Raw genomic sequence first — 22,947 nt, forward strand, 5'->3', positions numbered from 1 at the left:
GGGGTTATACAGGTACTGGGGTTATACAGGTACTAGGGTTAAACAGGTACTGGGGTTATACAGGTAGTGGGGTTAAACAGGTACTGGGGTTATACAGGTACTGGGTTATACAGGTACTGGGTTATACAGGTACTGGGGTTATATAGGGTTATACAGGTACGGGGGTTATACAGGTACTGGGGTTAAACAGGTACTGGGGTTATACAGTTACTGGGGTTATACAGGTACTGGGGTTAAACAGGTACTGGGGTTATACAGGTACTGGGGTTAAACAGGTACTGGGGTTATATAGGGTTATACAGGTACTGGGGTTATATAGGGTTATACAGGTACTGGGTTATACAGGTACTGGGGTTATATAGGGTTATACAGGTACTGGGTTATACAGGTACTGGGGTTATACAGGTACTGGGTAATACAGAAACTGGATTATACAGGTACTGGGGTTATACAGGTATTGGGTTATACAGGTACTGGGGTTAAACAGGTACTGGGGTTATATAGGGTTATACAGGTACTGGGTTATACAGGTACTGGGGTTATACAGGTACTGGGTAATACAGGTACTGGGTTATACTGGTACTGGGGTTATACAGGTACTAGGGTTAAACAGGTACTGGGGTTATATAGGGTTATACAGGTACTGGGTCATACAGGTACTGGGGTTATACAGGTACTGGGTAATACAGGTACTTGGGTTATATAGGGTTATACAGGTACTGGGGTTATACAGGTACTGGGTTATACAGGTACTTGGGTTATACAGGTACTGGGGTTATACAGGTACTGGGGTTATATAGGGTTATACAGGTACTGGGTTATACAGGTACTAGGGTTATATAGGGTTATACAAGTACTGGGTTATACAGGTACTGGGGTTATACAGGTACTGGGTAATACAGGTACTGGGTTATACAGGTACTGGGGTTATACAGGTACTGGGGTTATACAGGTACTGGGTTATACAGGTACTGGGGTTAAACAGGTACTGGGGTTATATAGGGTTATACAGGTACTGGGGTTATACAGGTACTGGGTAATACAGGTACTGGGGTTATACAGGTACTGGGGTTATATAGGGTTAAACAGGTACTGGGGTTATATAGGGTTATACAGGTACTGGGTTATACAGGTACTGGGGTTATACAGGTACTGGGTAATACAGGTACTTGGGTTATACAGGTACTTTGGTTATACAGGTACTGGGGTTATATAGGGTTATACAGGTACTGGGGTCATACAGGTACTGGGTTATACAGGTACTGGGGTTATACAGGTACTGGGGTTATACAGGTACTGGGTTTATACAGGTACTGGGTTATACAGGTACTTGGGTTATACAGGTACTGGGGTTATACAGGTACTGGGGTTATATAGGGTTATACAGGTACTGGGGTTATACAGGTACTGGGTTATACAGGTACTTGGGTTATACAGGTACTGGGGTTATACAGGTACTGGGTTATACAGGTACTGGGGTTATACAGGTACTTGGGTTATACAGGTACTTGGGTTATACAGGTACTGGGGTTATACAGGTACTGGGGTTATACAGGTACTGGGGTTATATAGGGTTATACAGGTACTGGGGTCATACAGGTACTGGGTTATACAGGTACTGGGGTTATACAGGTACTGGGGTTATACAGGTACTGGGTTTATATAGGGTTATACAGGTACTGGGGTTATACAGGTACTGGGTTATACAGGTATTGGGTTATACAGGTACTGGGGGTATACAGGTACTGGGTTATACAGGTACGGGGGTTTTATAGGGTTATAGAGGTACTGGGGTTATACAGGTACTGGATAATACAGGTACTGGGGTTATACAGGTACTGGGGTTATATAGGGTTATACAGGTACTGGGGTCATACAGGTACTGGGTTATACAGGAACTAGGGTAATACTGGTACTGGGGTTATATAGGGTTATACAGGTACTGGGGTTATACAGGTACGTGGGCTATACAGGTACTGCGGTTAAACAGGTACTGGGTTATACAGGTACTGGGTTATACAGGTACTGGGGTTATACAGGTACTGGGTTATACAGGTACTGGGTTATACAGGTACTATAAAGGTACAGGGGTTATACAGGTACAGGGTTATACAGGTACTGTGTTATACAGGTATTGGGTTACACAGGTACTGGGTTATACAGGTACGGGGGTTATACAGGTACCGGGTTATACAGGTACTGGTAATGGGGTTATACAAGAACTGGGGTTATACAGGTACTGGGTTATAAAGGTACTGGGCTATACAGGTACTGAATTATACATGTATTGGGTTATACAGGTAATGGGTTATACAGGTACTGGGTTATATAGGTACTGGGGTTATACAGGTATTGGGGGTATACAGGTACTGGAGTTATACAGGTACTGGGGTTATACAGGTATTGGGGGTATACAGGTACTGGGGTTATACAGGTACGGGGGTTATACAGGTACTGGGGTTATACAGGTACTGTGTTATAAAGTTACTGGGTTATACAGGTACTGGGGTTATACAAGTACTGGGTTATACAGGTACGGGGGTTATACAGGTACTGGGTTATACAGGTACGGGGGTTATACAAGTACTGGGGTTATACAGGTACGGGGATTATACAGGTACTGGGGTTATACAGGTACTGTGTTATAAAGTTACTGGGTTATACAGGTACTGGGTTATACAGGTACTGGGGTTATACAGGTACTGGGGTTATACAGGTACTGGAGTTATACAGGTACTGGGGTTATACAAGTACTGGGGTTATACAGGTACTGGGTTATAAAGTTACTGGGTTATACAGGTACTGGGGTTATTTAGGGTTATACAGGTACTGGGTTATACAGGTACTGGGTTATACAGGTACTGGGGTTATACAAGTACTGGGGTTATACAGGTACGGGGGTTATACAGGTACTGGGGTTATACAGGTACTGTGTTATAAAGTTACTGGGTTATACAGGTACTGGGTTATACAGGTACTGGGGTTATACAGGTACTGGGGTTATACAGGTACTGGGTTATACAGGTACTGGAGTTATACAGGTACCGGGGTTATACAGGTACTGGGGTTATACAGGTACTGGGTTATAAAGTTACTGGGTTATACAGGTACTGGGGTTATTTAAGGTTATACAGGTACTGTGTTATATGGGTACTGGGGTTATATAGGGTTATACAGGTACTGGGTTATACAGGTACTGGGGTTATACAGTTACTGGGTAATACAGGTACTGGGTTATACAGGTACTGGGGTTATACAGTTACTGGGTAATACAGGTACTGGGTTATACAGGTACTGGGGTTATACAGATACTGGGGTTATACAGGTACTGGGGTTATACAGGTAATGGGGTTATACAGGTACTGGGGTTATACAGGTACTGGAGTATTAAGATATAGGGTTATACAGGTATGGGGTTATACAGGTATGGGGTTATACAGGTACTGGGTTATACAGGTACTGGGTTATTAAGGTATGGGGGTATACAGGTACTGGGTTATACAGGTACTGGGGTTATACAGGTACTGGGTTATACAGGTACTGGGGGTATACAGGTACTGGGTTATACAGGTACTGGGGGTATACAGGTACTGGGTTATACAGGTACTGGGTTATACAGGTATGGGGTTATACAGGTACTGGGTTATACAGGTATGGGGTTATACAGTTATGGGGTATTTATGATTCAGTTTGGTCCAATTTATGATACTAACAAATGATTTGGTGCCTCAATAAGAGCTAGATCTTGATCAACTCACCACATAATCAGCTGGAACCTTCTGTCCCATCACTGGCTGACCCTTCACCTTGTAACTGTAAACAGAATGAATTTATAGTTATTTGTCCCTCATTTATTGGATAGACAATAACACATATCTGATACAGAGTTATCTACCCTTGCAGTATAACACAGATCTGATACAGAGTTATCTACCCTTGCAGTAATCAACAGATCTGATACAGAGTTATCTACCCTTGCAGTATATCACAGATCTGATACAGAGTTATCTACCCTTGCAGTAATCAACAGATCTGATATAGAGTTATCTACCCTTGCAGTATAACACAGATCTGATACAGAGTTATCTACTTCTTGCAGTATAACACAGATCTGTTACAGAGTTATCTGCCCTTGCAGTATAAGTATACAACACCGTTATTTCTCATTGATGGCATCTATCTCCTTACAATGCCGAGCAATATAGGATACACAGAATAGACGGTTATCTCCCCCTGATTTTTTAAAATATAGACAACTCAGAACAGTTAGTTATCTCCCCTTGATTTTCTAAGGTAGAGACAGCTCAGAATATATATATATATAGTTTTCTCCCCTTGATGGTAAAGAGTGTCTTTAACACAATATTTATCTCCCCTTGATGGTAGAGCGTGTCAACAACACAATATTTATCTCCCCTGTATGATGTTAAACATGTATATATTATTTTTGAGTTATTCCTCAACTCACCATCATTTATATTCAGCCTACAGATGACCAGTAATCTTACTTTTAAATATTACTTTATTCACTGTACCTGTCAATTTTCTCCTTGATGAATTCTCGAAGTCTCTCCATCTCAGGAGACTCTTTTTTGCAGTTGATAGTGAAAAAGTCCTGGATGTCAGCAAAGCCTACAGACATATGTGTTACACACATCTTAAGTATTCAATAGTCAGAACTACAAATTTCACTCGCCCACCGGACAAGTAGCTGAAACAAATCACTCGCCTACAAGTAGCTTCGACTCGTCTAGACGAGCGGACGAGTGGATTTTTCTAACCCTGGTTATACACATGATAAGTATTATCCTATAAGATTTCCTTCTAATTCATTTGTCATGCTGCTATTTCATTTCTACACAATTATTTATTGAATAAAGTAGAAATTGTCTGAGAGACATGAATATCCTCACCTCCATGTATAAACAAAACAAAATTATCATTTTTCAAGAAAAGACCCACATTCAGGATCAGAGGGGCAGACGTGATTAATAATATATGCCCCTACTCCCCAACCCACACTACAAAGTATAGAAAAATCTGAAAAAATCATTTATATTATCAAGACTAGGACTACAATCTCTATGTCACATAGACTTGGTAAAAAGAACAGTTCCAAGAGTAAAGGGAGAACAACATTTCTTTGATTACTGAATATCATACTGTGTTATGTTCTTCTTTAAACATACAAAATCAGGACTACATAGATACATACCAAGAAACGTAACTTACCAAGTTTGAATACAAGATCACGAAGCCTGGTCCTGATTTGATTCTGGAGGAGATGTCGTTTGGCGTCGGGTAAACAGTCAGAGTGAGTACCGACTACAATCACAGGACACCCTGGTGCTCTGGCATGGATGTTAGCCAGCCACGATCTGAGCAGGTTGATCTCACCGATGCCACGTTCTAAGTCCATCACCACCTATAGGAAGATTTTCCTTCAGTCCTTACACATAGGCAGTCAATAACCGTCCTTAGCATCATTCAAGAGGAAATGGTGTGAAAGTGAACAAAGCTATTTCGAGAAGCTCTAGACCGAAATCTGAACTTAATTTTATATAAACTTCGACAAAAATTGCTAATTCCTTGTAATTTGCACCTGAAAACGTGTCTTATAAACAAAAACATATTCAATGAGGTGACAACACTTTGTCACTGTTGTGCTGTAAAAAGCTGTTTTAACATATTTTTCTAATAAGTAACCTTATTATCAGAGATACAGCCTTAGTATCAGAAATAAAACCTTATTATCAGATATCCAGCCTAGTTAACAGATAAGTAACCTTTATTTACCAGATAAACAGCCTAGTTAACAGATCAATAACCTTTATTTACCAGATAAACTGCCTAGTTAACAGATAGATAACCTTTATTTACCAGATAAACAGCCAAGTTAACAGATAAGTAACCTTTATTTACCAGATAAACTGCCTAGTTAACAGATCAATAACCTTTATTTACCAGATAAACTGCCTAGTTAACAGATAGATAACCTTTATTTACCAGATAAACAGCCAAGTTAACAGATAAGTAACCTTTATTTACCAGATAAACTGCCTAGTTAACAGATCAATAACCTTTATTTACCAGATAAACTGCCTAGTTAACAGATAGATAACCTTTATTTACCAGATAAACAGCCTAGTTAACAGATCAATAACCTTTATCTACCAGATAAACAGCCTAGTTAACAGATAAATAACCTTTATTTACCAGATAAACAGCCAAGTTAACAGATAGATAACCTTTATTTACCAGATAAACAGCCTAGTTAACAGATCAATAACCTTTATCTACCAGATAAACAGCCTAGTTAACAGATAAATAACCTTTATTTACCAGATAAACAGCCAAGTTAACAGATAGATAACCTTTATTTACCAGATAACCAGCCTAGTTAACAGATCAATAACCTTTATTTACCAGATAAACAGCCTAGTTAACAGATAAATAACCTTTATTTACCAGATAAACAGCCTAGTTAACAGATCAATAATCTTTATTTACTACATAAATAGACTAGTTAACAGATAAACAATATTTATTTACCAGATAAACAGCTCTGTCTGTGAGGTAGCACTGATGCGTACTATAGAAGTCCTCCTGTCCAGCAAAGTCCCATGTGTTGATTGTGTATGTAACATTACCATGGAAATCCTCAAAAGTTTTCTGTCTTTCAAATCTACAGTGAAGAAAATTATCTGGTTTTCTTTATCCTTTTTTTTTGCAGAAATCTGTAGAAGGGATTGGATCCAAAAGCACTGTAGTGTAGGTAGATTTGATCATCTCATACCATCACCTATTATTACCAGGCCAGGTGTCTTACATGTAACTTTTTACTTGGTAAGGGGTGGGCTTTTTACCAGATGGAATTATCATTTCTTGGCATTTCTTCTACAGACAAAGCCTTAGTAAGATCTGTACAACATAGTTAACAATTACAACAAATATTATGACCAGAATAAATTCATATATAACAACGAAAAGATTTTTGACCTACTTCCAGTCCTGAACAATGACCCCATCAGTGGGCGTGTCATGTTGTTGGCTCCGGTACTGTTTCATTAAGGCTTGCAACAGTGTAGATTTTCCTCGTCCACCATACCCCACCACCATCAATTTCATACGATAGTACCTCGTGGCCTACAGAGAAAAATATTCTGATAAATAATGCAGATTTGTTACATTTTCCATACCCCACTACCAGCAATTTCATATAACTATACCATATGCCCAGGTACTGACTGAGAAAAAATATTCAACATAAGAAAAATATTTGCTTCATCCCCAATAAGTGAAATCCTTAATCTATTTACCATGCAGTGTAATACTATGTGAAAAAACTGTTCCAAACATTCCTACTATGTGATGTCAATTGTAAATTTTAGCAGAAATTCCATAGCATTGGATTTATTCATGATCAGGTGTATCACAATAAAATGGCCATTCTAAGTTAAAACAGCCTAACAGAGTCTTATCTCTTATCAAACTGGCATATCTGTAAATCTTGTATAAATAATTCTCACCCTTTTAAGTTTGTTGTGAAGGAATGCGATGAGATCCTTAACTTTTCCACGGTGGATCCTGTCGAGGGAAAAACCGATTCCCTTCAATGGCATCTGTCAACAAAAATAACAGATGATGTAATATTCTCTTTACAGAGAAACTGATTCCCTTCAACGACATTGGTCAACAAAAAAAACAGATGATGTAATATTCTCTTTACAGAGAAACTGATTCCCTTCAACGACATTGGTCAACAAAAAAAACAGATGATGTAATATTCTCTCTATACACTGTTAGCTGGATAGTATACAAACAAACCACTGAGTTAGATTTGTACCAGAAAACACAGGGAACCTGTATATACACAATATCAGCACACTTACAGAAAATGTACCATCGAAAGAGATTTTAATATATACTGTTAAAACAAATATATATATACCTCCCACATCTTTGAGCACCTGCCAAGTTCATCTGGAAGCGAAGTCAAGGACTTATTGTAACTAATGTCCAGTGAGGTCAGAGATGTCAACTGACCAATCTCCTTAGGTAGCTGAAATAAAAGATCAAAGTCACAGCTAAGCGATGAGGAGAAACACTTCATTCTTCTTTTAGAACATTCATGAGTCCTGCCTCTCTAAGGATCCTTGATTTAAATCAAAATTTTGAAAATATCATTTTGAATTTCAACCACCTGGAAGAACTTCCGATCAAATTAGAGCAAAATTTATTCACTGGTTGAGTAGAAGCAGAAGTCCTTTTAAGAAATTACTGATGACAACAGACACCACAGTATGGGCTTTAAGTTACCTTGGTCCTTCAGACCAGGTGAGCTAATGAATTAAAGGTCGTGAAAGTTCTGTATACACAAACTCTTACCTCACTTATATTGTTGTTGGATACGTTCAAAGCCTCCAGTTTGGACCAAGCTTTCGCACCATCCAAATTCAACTGTAAACAAATTTTGATCATTACTCTCAAAAGGTAAAACTGATTTTCAAAATTTCTTAATTATACAGTAACAGCTGTCTAAATCAGTTTCCCACAGAAAATATATGTTATTACAGGTATCTCAACTTGTCATCTTTTGTTCACAATCCTTAATCAATTTATATAGGAATATAATAGTAGTGTCTTTTAAACTGATTAAGAATTGCAAACAAAAGATGAAGATAAACTGATAGTGTAGAAATAAGACCAGGGGGCAATATAGTTTGTAACTGTAATGAAGATAACAATGCAAGTATCAACCACAATAAGCTCAGGATACTCTGGTAGTAGGTTTATAAATCTTGTCGACTGGTTTCACCCAAACTATGAGGGCTTCATCAGGACGACAAATGTATGAAATTTTCCCCTAAAGTACCAAAAATGTGGGCACGTTACATTATGACGTACACATCAACCGTGCTAAGTCCTCCTTAAGTAGTTCCATGGCCTCGTTCAGGACTGGTCTGAATTGTCCATGTCCGACAGTGCTAAGTCCTCCTTAAGTAGTTCCATGGCCTCGTCCAGGACTGGTCTGAACTGTCCGTGTCCGACAATGCTAAGTCCTCCTTAAGTAGTTCCAAGGCCTCGTCCAGGACTGGTCTGAACTGTCCGTGTCCGACAGTGCTAAGTCCTCCTTAAGTAGTTCCATGGCCTCGTCCAGGACTGGTCTGAACTGTCCGTGTCCGACAGTGCTAAGTCCTCCTTAAGTAGTTCCAAGGCCTCGTCCAGGACTGGTCTGAATTGTCCATGTCCGACAGTGCTAAGTCCTCCTTAAGTAGTTCCATGGCCTCGTCCAGGACTGGTCTGAACTGTCCGTGTCCGACAGTGCTAAGTCCTCCTTAAGTAGTTCCAGGACATGGCCTCGTCCTGAACTGTCCGTGTCCGACAGTGCTAAGTCCTCCTTAAGTAGTTCCAAGGCCTCGTCCAGGACTGGTCTGAACTGTCCGTGTCCGACAGTGCTAAGTCCTCCTTAAGTAGTTCCATGGCCTCGTCCAGGACTGGTCTGAACTGTCCGTGTCCGACAGTGCTAAGTCCTCCTTAAGTAGTTCCAAGGCCTCGTCCAGGACTGGTCTGAACTGTCCGTGTCCGACAATGCTAAGTCCTCCTTAAGTAGTTCCAAGGCCTCGTCCAGGACTGGTCTGAACTGTCCGTGTCCGACAGTGCTAAGTCCTCCTTAAGTAGTTCCAAGGCCTCGTCCAGGACTGGTCTGAACTGTCCGTGTCCGACAGTGCTAAGTCCTCCTTAAGTAGTTCCAAGGCCTCGTCCAGGACTGGTCTGAACTGTCAGAGGACCAACCGTACTTCCTGGTTTTATTCTGAATTTTACCAGGTCCAATCGTTTTTTCATTAACGCTTCAAACGGCCATTTGTCATCAGGTTTTACTGTATTGATTTTGGACAAACCGTTCTGATTCCATGCTATATCCCAGATGTTCTCTTTTTAGGTGATGATTGTATGTCTCCTTTCTTCCATTTGTTCGTTTGCAGATCTTGCATCTGTACCAGATTTTTATGAGACCATACGCTGTACCTGCATGTCTGCGTAGGTTCCTAAGTGTTGAGTAAGTTCTCCCACATTTGATACACAGGATTCTCCGCGTTTGGCTGCTTTCTCAGATTGATTAGGTACACGGCACATACACTCTGACATGTGATATGTCCATGTACCTTACATTCCCTACGATTGCTGTGACTTACAAAGGTGTTAGTTGGTTCCATGTGTATATATATCTTACAGTTCTTAGTACACAGGCCACTTCCCGACTGTTCAGGGTCGCAGCTTATGTCACTATATACAAGTATGTCTTTCATACAATCATTTTAAATTCTAGTAGACCCCTAGTTTTAGGGCCTTGTCCTAGAATTTTTTGGTGTCAACCGGTTGTACAGGATAATGAAAATGAATTACCTTCCTGTTCTCACATTTATCACTTGGGTTAAGTAGTTCCTCCCTGGGCTTAATGCCAGCTTTTTCTATAGTGCCATTATCAGGTAATGTGGGTATCCTCTTTTTGTGAATCTTTCAATGAGGTTTCGGCACGCCTGCTCAAAGTGTACAGGGTCACTTCAAATTTTCTTGATGCGTAATGCTTGTGAATAGGGTATACTGTTTTTAGAGTAGTTGGGATGGCAGCTCCGATAGTGTAGGTATAGGAAAGCGTTAGTAGGTTTATTGTATATCTTACAGCTTCCATTCTGTTTTACATTGACGGTCGTGTCTAGGAAGTTGACCTCGTTATCTCCGATATCTAAGGTAAACTTTATGGAGGGGTGAAAAGAGTTCATGGATTCACTAAAGGAGGTGAGTTCCTCTCTTGAATGTGTCCGTATGAAGAAAATATATCTCCAGTGTACTAGTGGTGTTTTGATTTGTGTAGATAGAAATTTGTGTATAATCAACAAAGATAATGGCATAATTTGGGGCCATTTTAGTGCCCATGGCGGTGCCAAGTTTTTGTAAATAATGGTCATTGTTGAACCTAAAACAATTGTTCATTAATATGAGCACGATCATTCATAGAATAATCCACATACTCAGTATGGCTTGTGAACCTCTAATATCTAAAGCTAACTTGGCTGCCCTAATGCCTTCCATGTGTGGGATGGACGTGTACAGAGATGAAACGTCTGCAGTACACAATATACAATTATGTAATGAAGATAGATATATGGGTGGGCTTATTATCAGGCATGGGCCTTGTAGATATTGTATATATTGTTAACATTACCACACAAAAGCCAGACTTTCTCCCTACCTTACTGATACTGTTACCACACAACAGAATTTCCTTCAGCATGGTAGACTTCCAGTGTAGAGGTGCGGGGATGCCGACCAAACCATTACTACTCAGGTCTACTGATCGTAAACTGTAAAGAAAACAAGGCTTTTCAACCAAACCTTTACAACCTCGGTTTATGATAATGAGGCAATTTTACCAAACTTATGTCTCTCAGGTTGACAAATTGTAATAAACCATTAACTTAAACTGACTTTCTTTCTCATATATATTAGCATTAGTTATTTCATCATTACATTCCTGCTGCAACGAAAATGTATCAGACGGCATACCATAACATTTCGTTGTCTGTTATTTCTGTCTTTATTCGCAGCAAATGAATTTCGGATATTATTTCAATAAAAAAAAAAAATTGTAACAAAGGAAAATCCATTAGTGTATATGATAAAGAATATTTATCAATAAAATCTGGATCATAATATCTCTATTACTGTGATTACATCATGAGAAAAAAATTCCACATCATCAATCGTCTATCTTTCTTTCATGTGACCTTACAAAAAAAATCAGCAAATGACCTTCACAGACTATAACTGACCTTGGGAGTTCCAGAATTAATTTGGGTAAGTAAAACGGCTCCTTTTCTAATAACATGTTCCTCGCTAGCTTTAGTTTAGCTAGTCTGGGTAGTTCTGTTACCATGTTTTCAGAGGGCAGTTGCCCTACACAGAAGTAAAATAAACAAATAAATACACATATTGAAAGTTTAGCATTTAAAGGTTTGTACAATATCAAGTGACTGTACCACTATATTACACTAGTTTTATAATATATCTACATCAAGACGTTATTACATTAACAAGAAAGTTTAGTGACAATATGGATATAAAACCAATATGAACCATTTTGAAGTTAAGTCTTAAGGACTTATAACAATGTCAAGTGTTCACATATCATTGGTAACAAGAATTGACAAGATTTATCAAATAGTTTTTTTTTTTTAGAAATAAGCAAGAAAAATTATCAAATACCGAAGTCCAGACGCAGAATTTCAGTGTCTGATACACTGTAGGAATGTTCTGTATACAGACAAACAGACAGACATGATACACTGTAGGAATGTTCTGTATACAGACAAACAGACAGACATGATACACCATAGGAATGTTCTGTATACAGACAAACAGACAGACATTATACACCGTAGGAATGTTCTGTATACAGACAAACAGACAGACATGATACACCGTAGGAATGTTCTGTATACAGACAAACAGACAGACATGATACACCGTAGGAATGTTCTGTATACAGACAAACAGACAGACTTGATACACCGTAGGAATGTTCTGTATACAGACAAACAGACAGACATGATACACCGTAGGAATGTTCTGTATACAGACAAACAGACAGACATGATACACTGTAGGAATGTTCTGTATACAGACAAACAGACAGACATGATACACTGTAAGAATGTTCTATATACAGACAAACAGACAGACTTGATACACTGTAGGAATGTTCTGTATACAGACAAACAGACAGACCTGATACACTGTGGGAATGTTCTGTATACAGACAAACAGACAGACATGATACACTGTAGAAATGTTCTGTATAGAGACAAACAGACAGACTTGATACACTGTAGGAATGTTCTGTATACAAACAGACCTGATACACTGTAGGAATGTTCTGTATACAGACAAACAGACAGACTGGATACTCTGTAGGAATGTTATGTATACAGACAAACAGACAGACATTATACACTGTAGGAATGTTCTGAATACAGACAAACAGACAGACCTAATACACTATAGGAATGTTCTGTATACAGACAAACAGACAGACTGGATACTCTGTAGGAATGTTCTGTATACAGACAAACAGACAGACCTAATACACTGTAGGAATGTTTTGTATACAGACAAACAGACAGACTTGATACACTGTAGGAATGTTCTGTATACAGGCAAACAGATAGACTTGATAAACTGTAGGAATATTTTGTATACAGACAAACAGACAGACATGATACACTGTAGGAATGTTGTATACAGACAAACAGACAAGACTTGATACACTGTAGGAATATTCTGTATACAGACAAACAGACAGACTTGATACACTGTAGGAATGTTCTGTATACAGACAAACAGACAGACTTGATACTCTGTAGGAATGTTCTGTATACAGACAAACAGACAGACTTGATACACTGTAGGAATGTTCTGTATACAGACAAACAGACAGACTTGATACACTGTAGGAATGTTCTGTATACAGACAAACAGACAGACCTAATACACTGTAGGAATGTTCTGTATACAGACAAACAGACAGATTTGATACACCGTAGGAATGTTCTGTATACAGACAAACAGACAGATTTGATACATTGTTAGAATGTTCTGAATACAGACAAACAGACAGACCTAATAAACTGTAGGAATGTTCTGTATACAGACAAACAGACAGATTTGATACACTATAGGAATGTTCTGTATACAGACAAACAGACAGATTTCATACACAGTAGGAATGTTCTATATACAGACAAACAGACAGACCTGATACACTATAGGAATGTTCTGTATACAGACAAACAGACAGATTTCATACACAGTAGGAATGTTCTGTATACAGACAAACAGACAGACTTGATACACTAGTAATGTTCTGTATACAGACAAACAGACAGACTTGATACACTGTAGTAATGTTCTGTATACAGACAAACAGACAGACTTGATACACTAGTAATGTTCTGTATACAGACAAACAGACAGACTTGATACACTGTAGTAATGTTCTGTATACAGACAAACAGACAGACTTGATACACTAGTAATGTTCTGTATACAGACAAACAGACAGATCTGATACATCTATCCATTACCAGCCTAACCAAAACTTTGTAACAGAGGGGTACAGTAAGGCACAGCTATAATCATGTCACTATTTGTCATACCTAGTCCATTGTTAGAGAGTTCTAGGGTCTCCAGGCGATGACAGCCACAAAGGAACTGTTCTGGGATGAAGGTGATATGGTTGTCAGACAGGTTGAGGGTCTGAAGCATTGCCATCTTGAGTGGCCTGTCTGGTAGCTTACTGATGTTGTTACTAAACAGAGAGATATAATTCTGTTATTTCTAATTTAACCTTTACATTAAAAACAGAAATAGTTCCATATTCCCTCTTGTAGAAATTATTAGTTGTGTAATTAATTAACACAACATCAAAGCTAATTGTTTAACCTTGACTTTCTGTCAAATTTAAATTTGACCTTAAATATCAACTTCCTCTTCATCATTGATCTAAGTGATGATGACAATTGAAGGTTGTAACTTATTTCAGTTATCTTTATCATAGCATATGTCTTGATAAAGTTATTGCTAATTAAGAAATTCCAAGAACAATTTTGTGACCGAATAAAAAGTTTACCAACAGTAAAAGATTACCTTGACAACAGTAGGATTTCCAGTCTCTGTAGGTGAGCTTACCTTGACAACAGTAAGATTTCCAGTCTCTGTAGGTGAGCTTACCTTGACAACAGTAAGATTTCCAGTCCCTGTAGGTGAGTTTACCTTGACCCTTGTAGCTGAGCTTACCTTGACAACAGTAGGATTTCCAGTCTCTGTAGGTGAGCTTACCTTGACAACAGTAAGATTTCCAGTCCCCGTAGGAGAGCTTACCTTGACAACAGTAAGATTTCCAGTCTCTGTAGGTGAGCTTACCTTGACAACAGTAAGATTTCCAGTCTCTGCAGCTGAGCTTACCTTGACAACAGTAAGATTTCCAGTCCCCGTAGGAGAGCTTACCTTGACAACAGTAAGATTTCCAGTCTCTGTAGGTGAGCTTACCTTGACAACAGTAGGATTTCCAGTCTCTGTAGGTGAGCTTACCTTGACAACAGTAAGATTTCCAGTCCCCGTAGGAGAGCTTACCTTGACAACAGTAAGATTTCCAGTCCCTGTAGGAGAGCTTACCTTGACAACAGTAAGATTTCCAGTCTCTGTAGGTGAGCTTACCTTGACAACAGTAGGATTTCCAATCCCTGTAGGTGAGCTGTGAGGGTAGGAGATATTTCACACAGGTTGTTATGTGATATATTTAGCTCCTTTAGGATGGTGTTCCGTTGTAGTCCACTCACTGTCTCTATCTGTAACAAACAAATTACAGTTACACGAGTTTATAAATAACAAGACTATCATATAACAATTCATTGTAAAATCTATTATCATTAAAAGTTGCAGAGTGTATATTAAGCAAACTTGTACATTGTAATTCAGTATGTCATTGTCATATTATAGTAAGCTAAAGGTCAGTGACCTTGAACCTTGTACATTGTTTTTTGTGACATGACCTTGACAAGAAATAATTAAGATATATGTAACCTGGCGTTTTAATGTTTGAATTTATAAGATATAGCATCTATATGTGTGACCTTGGTAGGGTGATACCATTGGTGGGAGTGACCTTCGTAAAGTGTGACTTTGTTAAGGAGTTCAGTGTGACCATGGTAGCTAGAGTGTGAACTATATAAGGTTAAGTAGAATGTGACCTTTGTAGGGTGTGATCTTGGTAGGGTGTGATCTAGTTTGGGAATGACCTTGGTAGGGTGAGACCTTTGGAGGGTGTGATCATTGTAGGGTATGATTTTAGTAAGGTGTGACCTAAGTGTAGTGTAACCATGGTAGCTAGAGTGTGATCTATATAAAGTTAAGTAGGATGTGACCTTGGTAGGTTGTGACCTTTGGAGGGTGTGATCATTGTAGGGTATGATTTTAGTAAGGTGTGACCTAAGTGTAGTGTAACCATGGTAGCTAGAGCGTGATCTATATAAAGTTAAGTAGGATGTGACCTTGGTAGGGCGAGACCTTTGGAGGGTGTGATCATTGTAGGGTATGATTTTAGTAAGGTGTGACCTAAGTGTAGCTAGAGTGTGATCTATATAAGGTTAAGTAGGATGTGACCTTGGTAGGTTGTGACCTTTGCATGACTTCATTATTTCTTTGGTGGTAATCCTTCTACAGTTGAATTTCTGAAAGGTTGAAACTGTTCTTTCATCATGACCTTGGAAAGTGTGTAATATTCCCGTAATTTGATCTGAAGCTCTACCTTATGTGACTTTTGTACAATGTTGAACTTGCAAGGTCATAACTTGATAGCGTAGGATACTTACTTTGTTGTGTGAAAGGTCAAGGACACTCAGCGATGGACATTTCAGAGCCTGAGAGGGAAAAACTGTCAGGCAGTTACTTCCAACATCTAGTACTTCCAGTTTGGGCAAGTACTGAAACAAATTAATTGCTACAATTATTCCAATCTTCCATTGTAATGACATGGAAATATCACAAAAATGTATCTAAACAATGTACCTCAAACAGCTTGTCTGGCAGACTTGTGATCTTGTTGTCATTTACAAACAACTTGATGAGACCACTAAAGCTGACAGCCACGTCTGGACCCACAGTCACCAGAGAGTGGAGAGATGTCAGTGCATTACAGGAGAGATCCAACAAGGACGGCATTAACAGGACCTGGTCAGAACTGGACACTCGTGTTTCCTGGTCTGAACACAAGTTTTACAGTTATTTTGAGGAAATTTTCTTCAGGTTGGTGTGTGGACATATAAAACAAAAGTTCTTTCTTCAAAACCAGAAATAAATTTATGACTTGATTATAAAAGAAAACACAGCAAAATTGTTTTTTATGGAATAATACATTTTTACCACTTAATGTAAAAAGACGTGCTCTGGAAATCAGCCTTTCATAAAATGACGTCCATTTCTAGGAGACCTAATGTGAAACAGAAGTCACTATGTCACTGTATGACAAGAATACAATAATGGCCGTGTCAATGTTGATACAAGAACAGAAAGTAATTTCACAATTACGGTTTATACCTGATGACAATGAATCCATACTACTGAGTCGTGACCTTGGCACATGACCTTCACTGTTACGTCTTCTATGGAGATAATCCAGGTCACCACCAAACTTCACACCAGGAACCGATAGCCTCTGGTAAGAAGAAACACGTCTTAAAACTAGAAAATGTCTGTCAGAAATGAATGCTAGCTCTCCAATACAAAATAGAACCTGATCAGGTGTAGAACTTGATGTTATGACACTGTGGGGTAAATATCAACCAAATCTATTGACAGATTCTCAGGTTCTGATACAATTTTGGATTGGGACGTCGTGATGTGAGAGGAAGAATGGACAAGAGTAAAAGGATACTGAATGATGAGGGCATAACAATGATAGAAAATATAAATTAGTTCTTTTTTAAGTTTGATTGAAATTAAATCGTTTTATATCTGTTTCCAGGACCACAGTTATAACAAGACCACTGGAGTTAGGAAAAAGCTACACTGTCAAGTAGGTGACCCTACAATTCCCATCAGGAAAGAAAACCAATCTGTCAAGGCATAGTGGTTAAATTGGCATCCGTGTGCCAACCAACACTCTTTCATTTGATATTAACATACTTAATAAAAACAATTGGGGTTCAAGATGAGCAGTTGACAAACACCCTAAACTTTATCAACACAAAAACACACATGACTCACATGATGACTCAGTTTATCAACACAAAAACACACATGACTCACATGTTGACTCAGTTTATCAACACAAAAACACAGATATGACTCACATGTTGACTCAGTTTATCAACACAAAAACACACATGACACATGTTGACTCAGTTTATCAACACAAAAACACACATGACACATGTTGACTCAGTTTATCAACACAAAAACACACATGACACATGTTGACTCAGTTTATCAACACAAAAACACACGACACATGTTGACTCAGTTTATCAACACAAAAACACACATGACACATGTTGACTCAGTTTATCAACACAAAAACACACATGACACATGTTGACTCAGTTTATCAACACAAAAACACACATGACTCACATGCTGACTCAGTTTATCAACACAAAAACACACATATGACTCACATGTTGACTCAGTTTATCAACACAAAAACACACACATGACTCACATGTTGACTCAGTTGGCCACTGAGGTTCCTTACTGGCTCCGAGTTCTCAAACCGAGAGGAAGACGGAGAAAGATTTTTTTTTTTACGCTTCCATTCACCTATAAATAAAGAAGTAAATTATCTGTTTAGGTACAAATATGTGTTTTTATTATACCATATCTCATTCATCTGATACAGTATGAAATCTCAAAGGAAAAAAGTTTTCAAAATAATCTAATTCTTTCAAATCTTAAATATTTTGACAAAAATAAAGCTTATAAAAACACATAAAATATTGGACAAGGAAAACAAGTTTTATTTCACATTGTGAGAACAGATGGATAAATTAGTAAGGTCAAGCTAATGATTAAAATATAGATACATGTAAGTAGTAAGATTTAATGTATCATGATGTTTCTCTCCAGACTGACATACACTTGTAACTAGTGTCATCTTTAAGTTTATAAGTTGATACATAAAGAATTCATTAAACAAAACACATTTCTAACAAAAGTTTGTTGCTATGACTTCAGCTAGAGAAAATGTCTTTTGAGCAAAGGAATTTAGATAAAATTGGACAAATAGAAACCTGTTGTTCAACTCTTTCAAATGCTAAATCAAGAAAATTCTAACAATAAAAATAAAACAACAAACATTTTATCTATAAAAATAATAGGATTATAAGGCAATTAGAAACCTTTCATTCAATTCACAGGCTAAGACAATCCATTTTGTGTTTAAATAGGGAAAATTTTAACAATGAAACTAAAACAACAAAAGAGTATCAGTGAAACTGATGATGCTACCGAAAAGGACATTGCTGAACCATAAAAAACAAAGGGCAGATAATTCTGTAATTCAGGGGTCAAGTGCCCAGAATTCTGTATAATGTACATTATCTCAATATGATCCAGGTATACACCAAATTTCATTATCCAAGTTTAAATGCAAGCAATTTGAAATTATTCTCTGGACTTGACAATAAAAAAAAGGGCAACAACTCTGTAATGAAGGAGTTGTGGGTCCTGAATTTTATACACAACACATTGCCTACTATGACCATATACCATGTTTCATGATCCTTTTTTCACTGTGGGTAAAATTATGACTGGACACAACAGGACAGATGGGCAGAATGAGTGACATACGGACGGATGGACTGACAAAGCAGCCATCATATGCTCTCCTGAAAATTTTCGGGAAGAATAATAACAATCTTTACAGTTATGTTTATAATGACATTTTGTTACTGACAAATGTTAACAATACCTGTGTAACCCAAATTCACAAATGAGGACTCTCTACTCGTCTGTCGTAGTCGAGGGTCAGATGGACTGTATGGAACATTGGCTCCAGTTAAAGTCATTTGTTTCCATTCGTCAACCTCGCTACAACTTGCCTCAAATACAGGTACACAGATATCGTCAGGTGTTGAGGGCCCTAACTCAAACACAGGGTGATCTTCAACAGGGCTGTCTGTAAATCAGTTTCAACATCTTTAAGTAATTAACACACATAGAATGACGCATCAAACAACTTCAATTTAGTCATTCTGATTAAAGAGATTAATAACTGAATTCTCAACTAAAAACAATTTCTATTAATAAAGTTTTTTTTATCATTTATTACAGAGTATTGCAACGGTTGTACCTATGTGATGTTTCGGAAAGATCTGAAATAAATCACACTACACATCAATACTAATTACGAGACATGTATGTGTATAATCTGACGCTATCAATTGCTTTTGATGGTCATATACAGCCTGCTACTCACAGTGTTTAATGTGGATGTGAATAGTGACCACATGGACAGATTATTGCAACACCATTGTCTTTATCAATAGTAATACATGCAGTCTTGTAATATTTTTTAACAATTTGAAACGCAAGTGAAACAAGAGGCCCAAAGGGCCTGTATCGCTCACCTGGATCTTTATGACCAACGTTTAACACATTTGACCCCTGTGACCTTGACTATGGGTCAAGGTCATTTCTTTTACTTTCTTGGACTTCATAAAAGGAACATATTGGTCAAATATAATGATTCTAGGCTTTTCGATATTTCAGAAGAAATTGTTTAAATATTTTAACACATTTGACACCTGTGACCTTGCAGATTGGACAAGGCCATTTCTTTTATTTGTAGGACATAGTAGCCTAATATAATGATTCTAGACCTTCCGGTATTTGGGGAGAAGTCGTTTAAATATTTTAACACATTTGACACCTGTGACCTTGCAGATTGGACAAGGCCATTTCTTTTAGAAAACTTTGTAGGACACCAAAAGAGGAACATAGTAGCCTGATATAATGATTCTAGGCCTTCTGGTATTTTGAAAGAAGTTGCTTAAAAAATTTTTTTAACACATTTGACCTCTGAGACCTTGAATATGGATCAAGGTCATTTCTTTTCGCAAACTTTAATGGGCTTCATGAAAGGAACCTTTCAGCCATATATAATGATTCCAGGCCTTTCGGTATGTTGGAAGAAGTTGCTTAAAGTCTTTAACACATTTGACCTCTGTGACCTTGAATATGGGTCAAGGTTATTATTTTTTTTTTTGCAAACTTTGTTAGGCTTAATCAAAGGAACCTTCCAGCCAAATATAATAATTCCAGGCCTCTGTGACCTTAAATATGGGTCAAGGTTATTTTTTTTCATAAACTTTGTTCGGCTTCATCAATGGAACCTTCCAATCAAATATAATGATTCTAGGCATTCCGGTATTTTGGAAGAAGTTGTGTAAAGGTTTTAACACATTTGACCTCTGTGACCTTGAATATGGGTCTAGGTCATTTCTTTTTGCAAACTTTGTTGGGCTTCATCAAAGGAACCTTCCAGCCATATATAAAGATTCTAGGCCTTCTGGTATTTTGAAAGAAGTTGTTTAAATGAAAAGTTGACGGACGTAGGACAGACGCACGACGAAAGGACAGACAGACGACGGAAGCCATGTTATGGCATAACCTCACCTGAAGGGCCAGGTGAGTTAACAAACAAGAACAGGTTCAAACTATAACTAGACAGGAAATTATCATTTTTATTGAAATAATCACATTTTAAAACTACGCACATATTCAAACTGACCATAGGTTTACTGTAACTTCACCTAACACTGTTCAGTCTAAGGACCTAGACAGTCGTCCCAGTTCTCATATAGTCATCACTGTTACACCTAACACTGTTCAGTCTAAGACAGCCGTCCCAGGTCTCATATAGTCATCACTGTTATACCTAACACTGTTCAGTCTAAGACAGTCGTCCCAGTTCTCATATAGTCATCACTGTTACACCTAACACTGTTCAGTCTAAGACAGTCGTCCCAGTTCTCATATAGTCATCACTGTTACATCTAACACTGTTCAGTCTAAGACAGTCGTCCGAGTTCCCATATAGTCATCACTGTTACACCTACCACTGTTCAGTCTAAGACAGTCGTCCCAGTTCTCATATAGTCATCACTGTTACACCTAACACTGTTCAGTCTAAGACAGTCGTCCCAGGTCTCATATAGTCATCACTGTTACACCTAACACTGTTCAGTCTAAGACAGTCGTCCCAGGTCTCATATAGTCATCACTGTTACACCTAACACTGTTCAGTCTAAGACAGTCGTCCCAGGTCTCATATAGTCATCACTGTTACACCTAACAACACTGTTCAGTCTATAGATCACTGTAACACTGTCCCAGGTCTCATATAGTCATCACTGTTACACCTAACACTGTTCAGTCTAAGACAGTCGTCCCAGGTCTCATATAGTCATCACTGTTACACCTAACACTGTTCAGTCTAAGACAGTCGTCCCAGGTCTCATATAGTCATCACTGTTACACCTAACACTGTTCAGTCTAAGACAGTCGTCCCAGGTCTCATATAGTCATCACTGTTACACCTAACACTGTTCAGTCTAAGACAGTCGTCCCAGTTCTCATATAGTCATCACTGTTACACCTAACACTGTTCAGTCTAAGACAGTCGTCCCAGGTCTCATATAGTCATCACTGTTACACCTAACACTGTTCAGTCTAAGACAGTCGTCCCAGTTCTCATATAGTCATCACTGTTACACCTAACACTGTTCAGTCTAAGACAGTCGTCCCAGGTCTCATATAGTCATCACTGTTACACCTAACACTGTTCAGTCTAAGACAGTCGTCCCAGGTCTCATATAGTCATCACTGTTACACCTAACACTGTTCAGTCTAAGACAGTCGTCCCAGGTCTCATATAGTCATCACTGTTACACCTAACACTGTTCAGTCTAAGACAGTCGTCCCAGTTCTCATATAGTCATCACTGTTACACCTAACACTGTTCAGTCTAAGACAGTCGTCCCAGGTCTCATATAGTCATCACTGTTACACCTAACACTGTTCAGTCTAAGACAGTCGTCCCAGGTCTCATATAGTCATCACTGTTACACCTAACACTGTTCAGTCTAAGACAGTCGTCCCAGGTCTCATATAGTCATCACTGTTACACCTAACACTGTTCAGTCTAAGACAGTCGTCCCAGGTCTCATATAGTCATCACTGTTACACCTAACACTGTTCAGTCTAAGACAGTCGTCCCAGGTCTCATATAGTCATCACTGTTACACCTAACACTGTTCAGTCTAAGACAGTCGTCCCAGGTCTCATATAGTCATCACTGTTACACCTAACACTGTTCAGTCTAAGACAGTC

General features: G+C 38.4%; 1 protein-coding gene across 1 annotated transcript in view; it reads right to left on the reverse strand.

The window, feature by feature from the left end:
• The window catches only part of LOC132565101 (leucine-rich repeat serine/threonine-protein kinase 2-like), a 107,791-nt gene that overhangs the window by 36,793 nt on the left and 48,051 nt on the right, over positions 1-22,947 (reverse strand). The window contains exons 22-38 of the mRNA XM_060229709.1: positions 19,526-19,732; positions 18,278-18,375; positions 17,155-17,272; positions 16,627-16,820; positions 16,431-16,541; positions 15,277-15,407; positions 14,217-14,368; positions 11,835-11,958; positions 11,255-11,366; positions 8,389-8,460; positions 7,952-8,062; positions 7,530-7,622; positions 7,004-7,146; positions 6,553-6,685; positions 5,233-5,425; positions 4,536-4,632; positions 3,759-3,813 (exon numbers count right to left, since the gene is read on the reverse strand). Of these exons, the coding sequence (XP_060085692.1) occupies positions 3,759-3,813; positions 4,536-4,632; positions 5,233-5,425; positions 6,553-6,685; positions 7,004-7,146; positions 7,530-7,622; positions 7,952-8,062; positions 8,389-8,460; positions 11,255-11,366; positions 11,835-11,958; positions 14,217-14,368; positions 15,277-15,407; positions 16,431-16,541; positions 16,627-16,820; positions 17,155-17,272; positions 18,278-18,375; positions 19,526-19,732 (2,144 nt within the window). The remainder of the gene's footprint in view (positions 1-3,758; positions 3,814-4,535; positions 4,633-5,232; positions 5,426-6,552; positions 6,686-7,003; positions 7,147-7,529; positions 7,623-7,951; positions 8,063-8,388; positions 8,461-11,254; positions 11,367-11,834; positions 11,959-14,216; positions 14,369-15,276; positions 15,408-16,430; positions 16,542-16,626; positions 16,821-17,154; positions 17,273-18,277; positions 18,376-19,525; positions 19,733-22,947) is intronic.

This window comes from Ylistrum balloti, unplaced genomic scaffold (assembly GCF_031769215.1).
Source record: "Ylistrum balloti isolate Yb309-2 unplaced genomic scaffold, AGI_CSIRO_Ybal_v1 Utg369692, whole genome shotgun sequence".
Taxonomy (NCBI): Eukaryota; Metazoa; Mollusca; class Bivalvia; order Pectinida; family Pectinidae; genus Ylistrum; species Ylistrum balloti.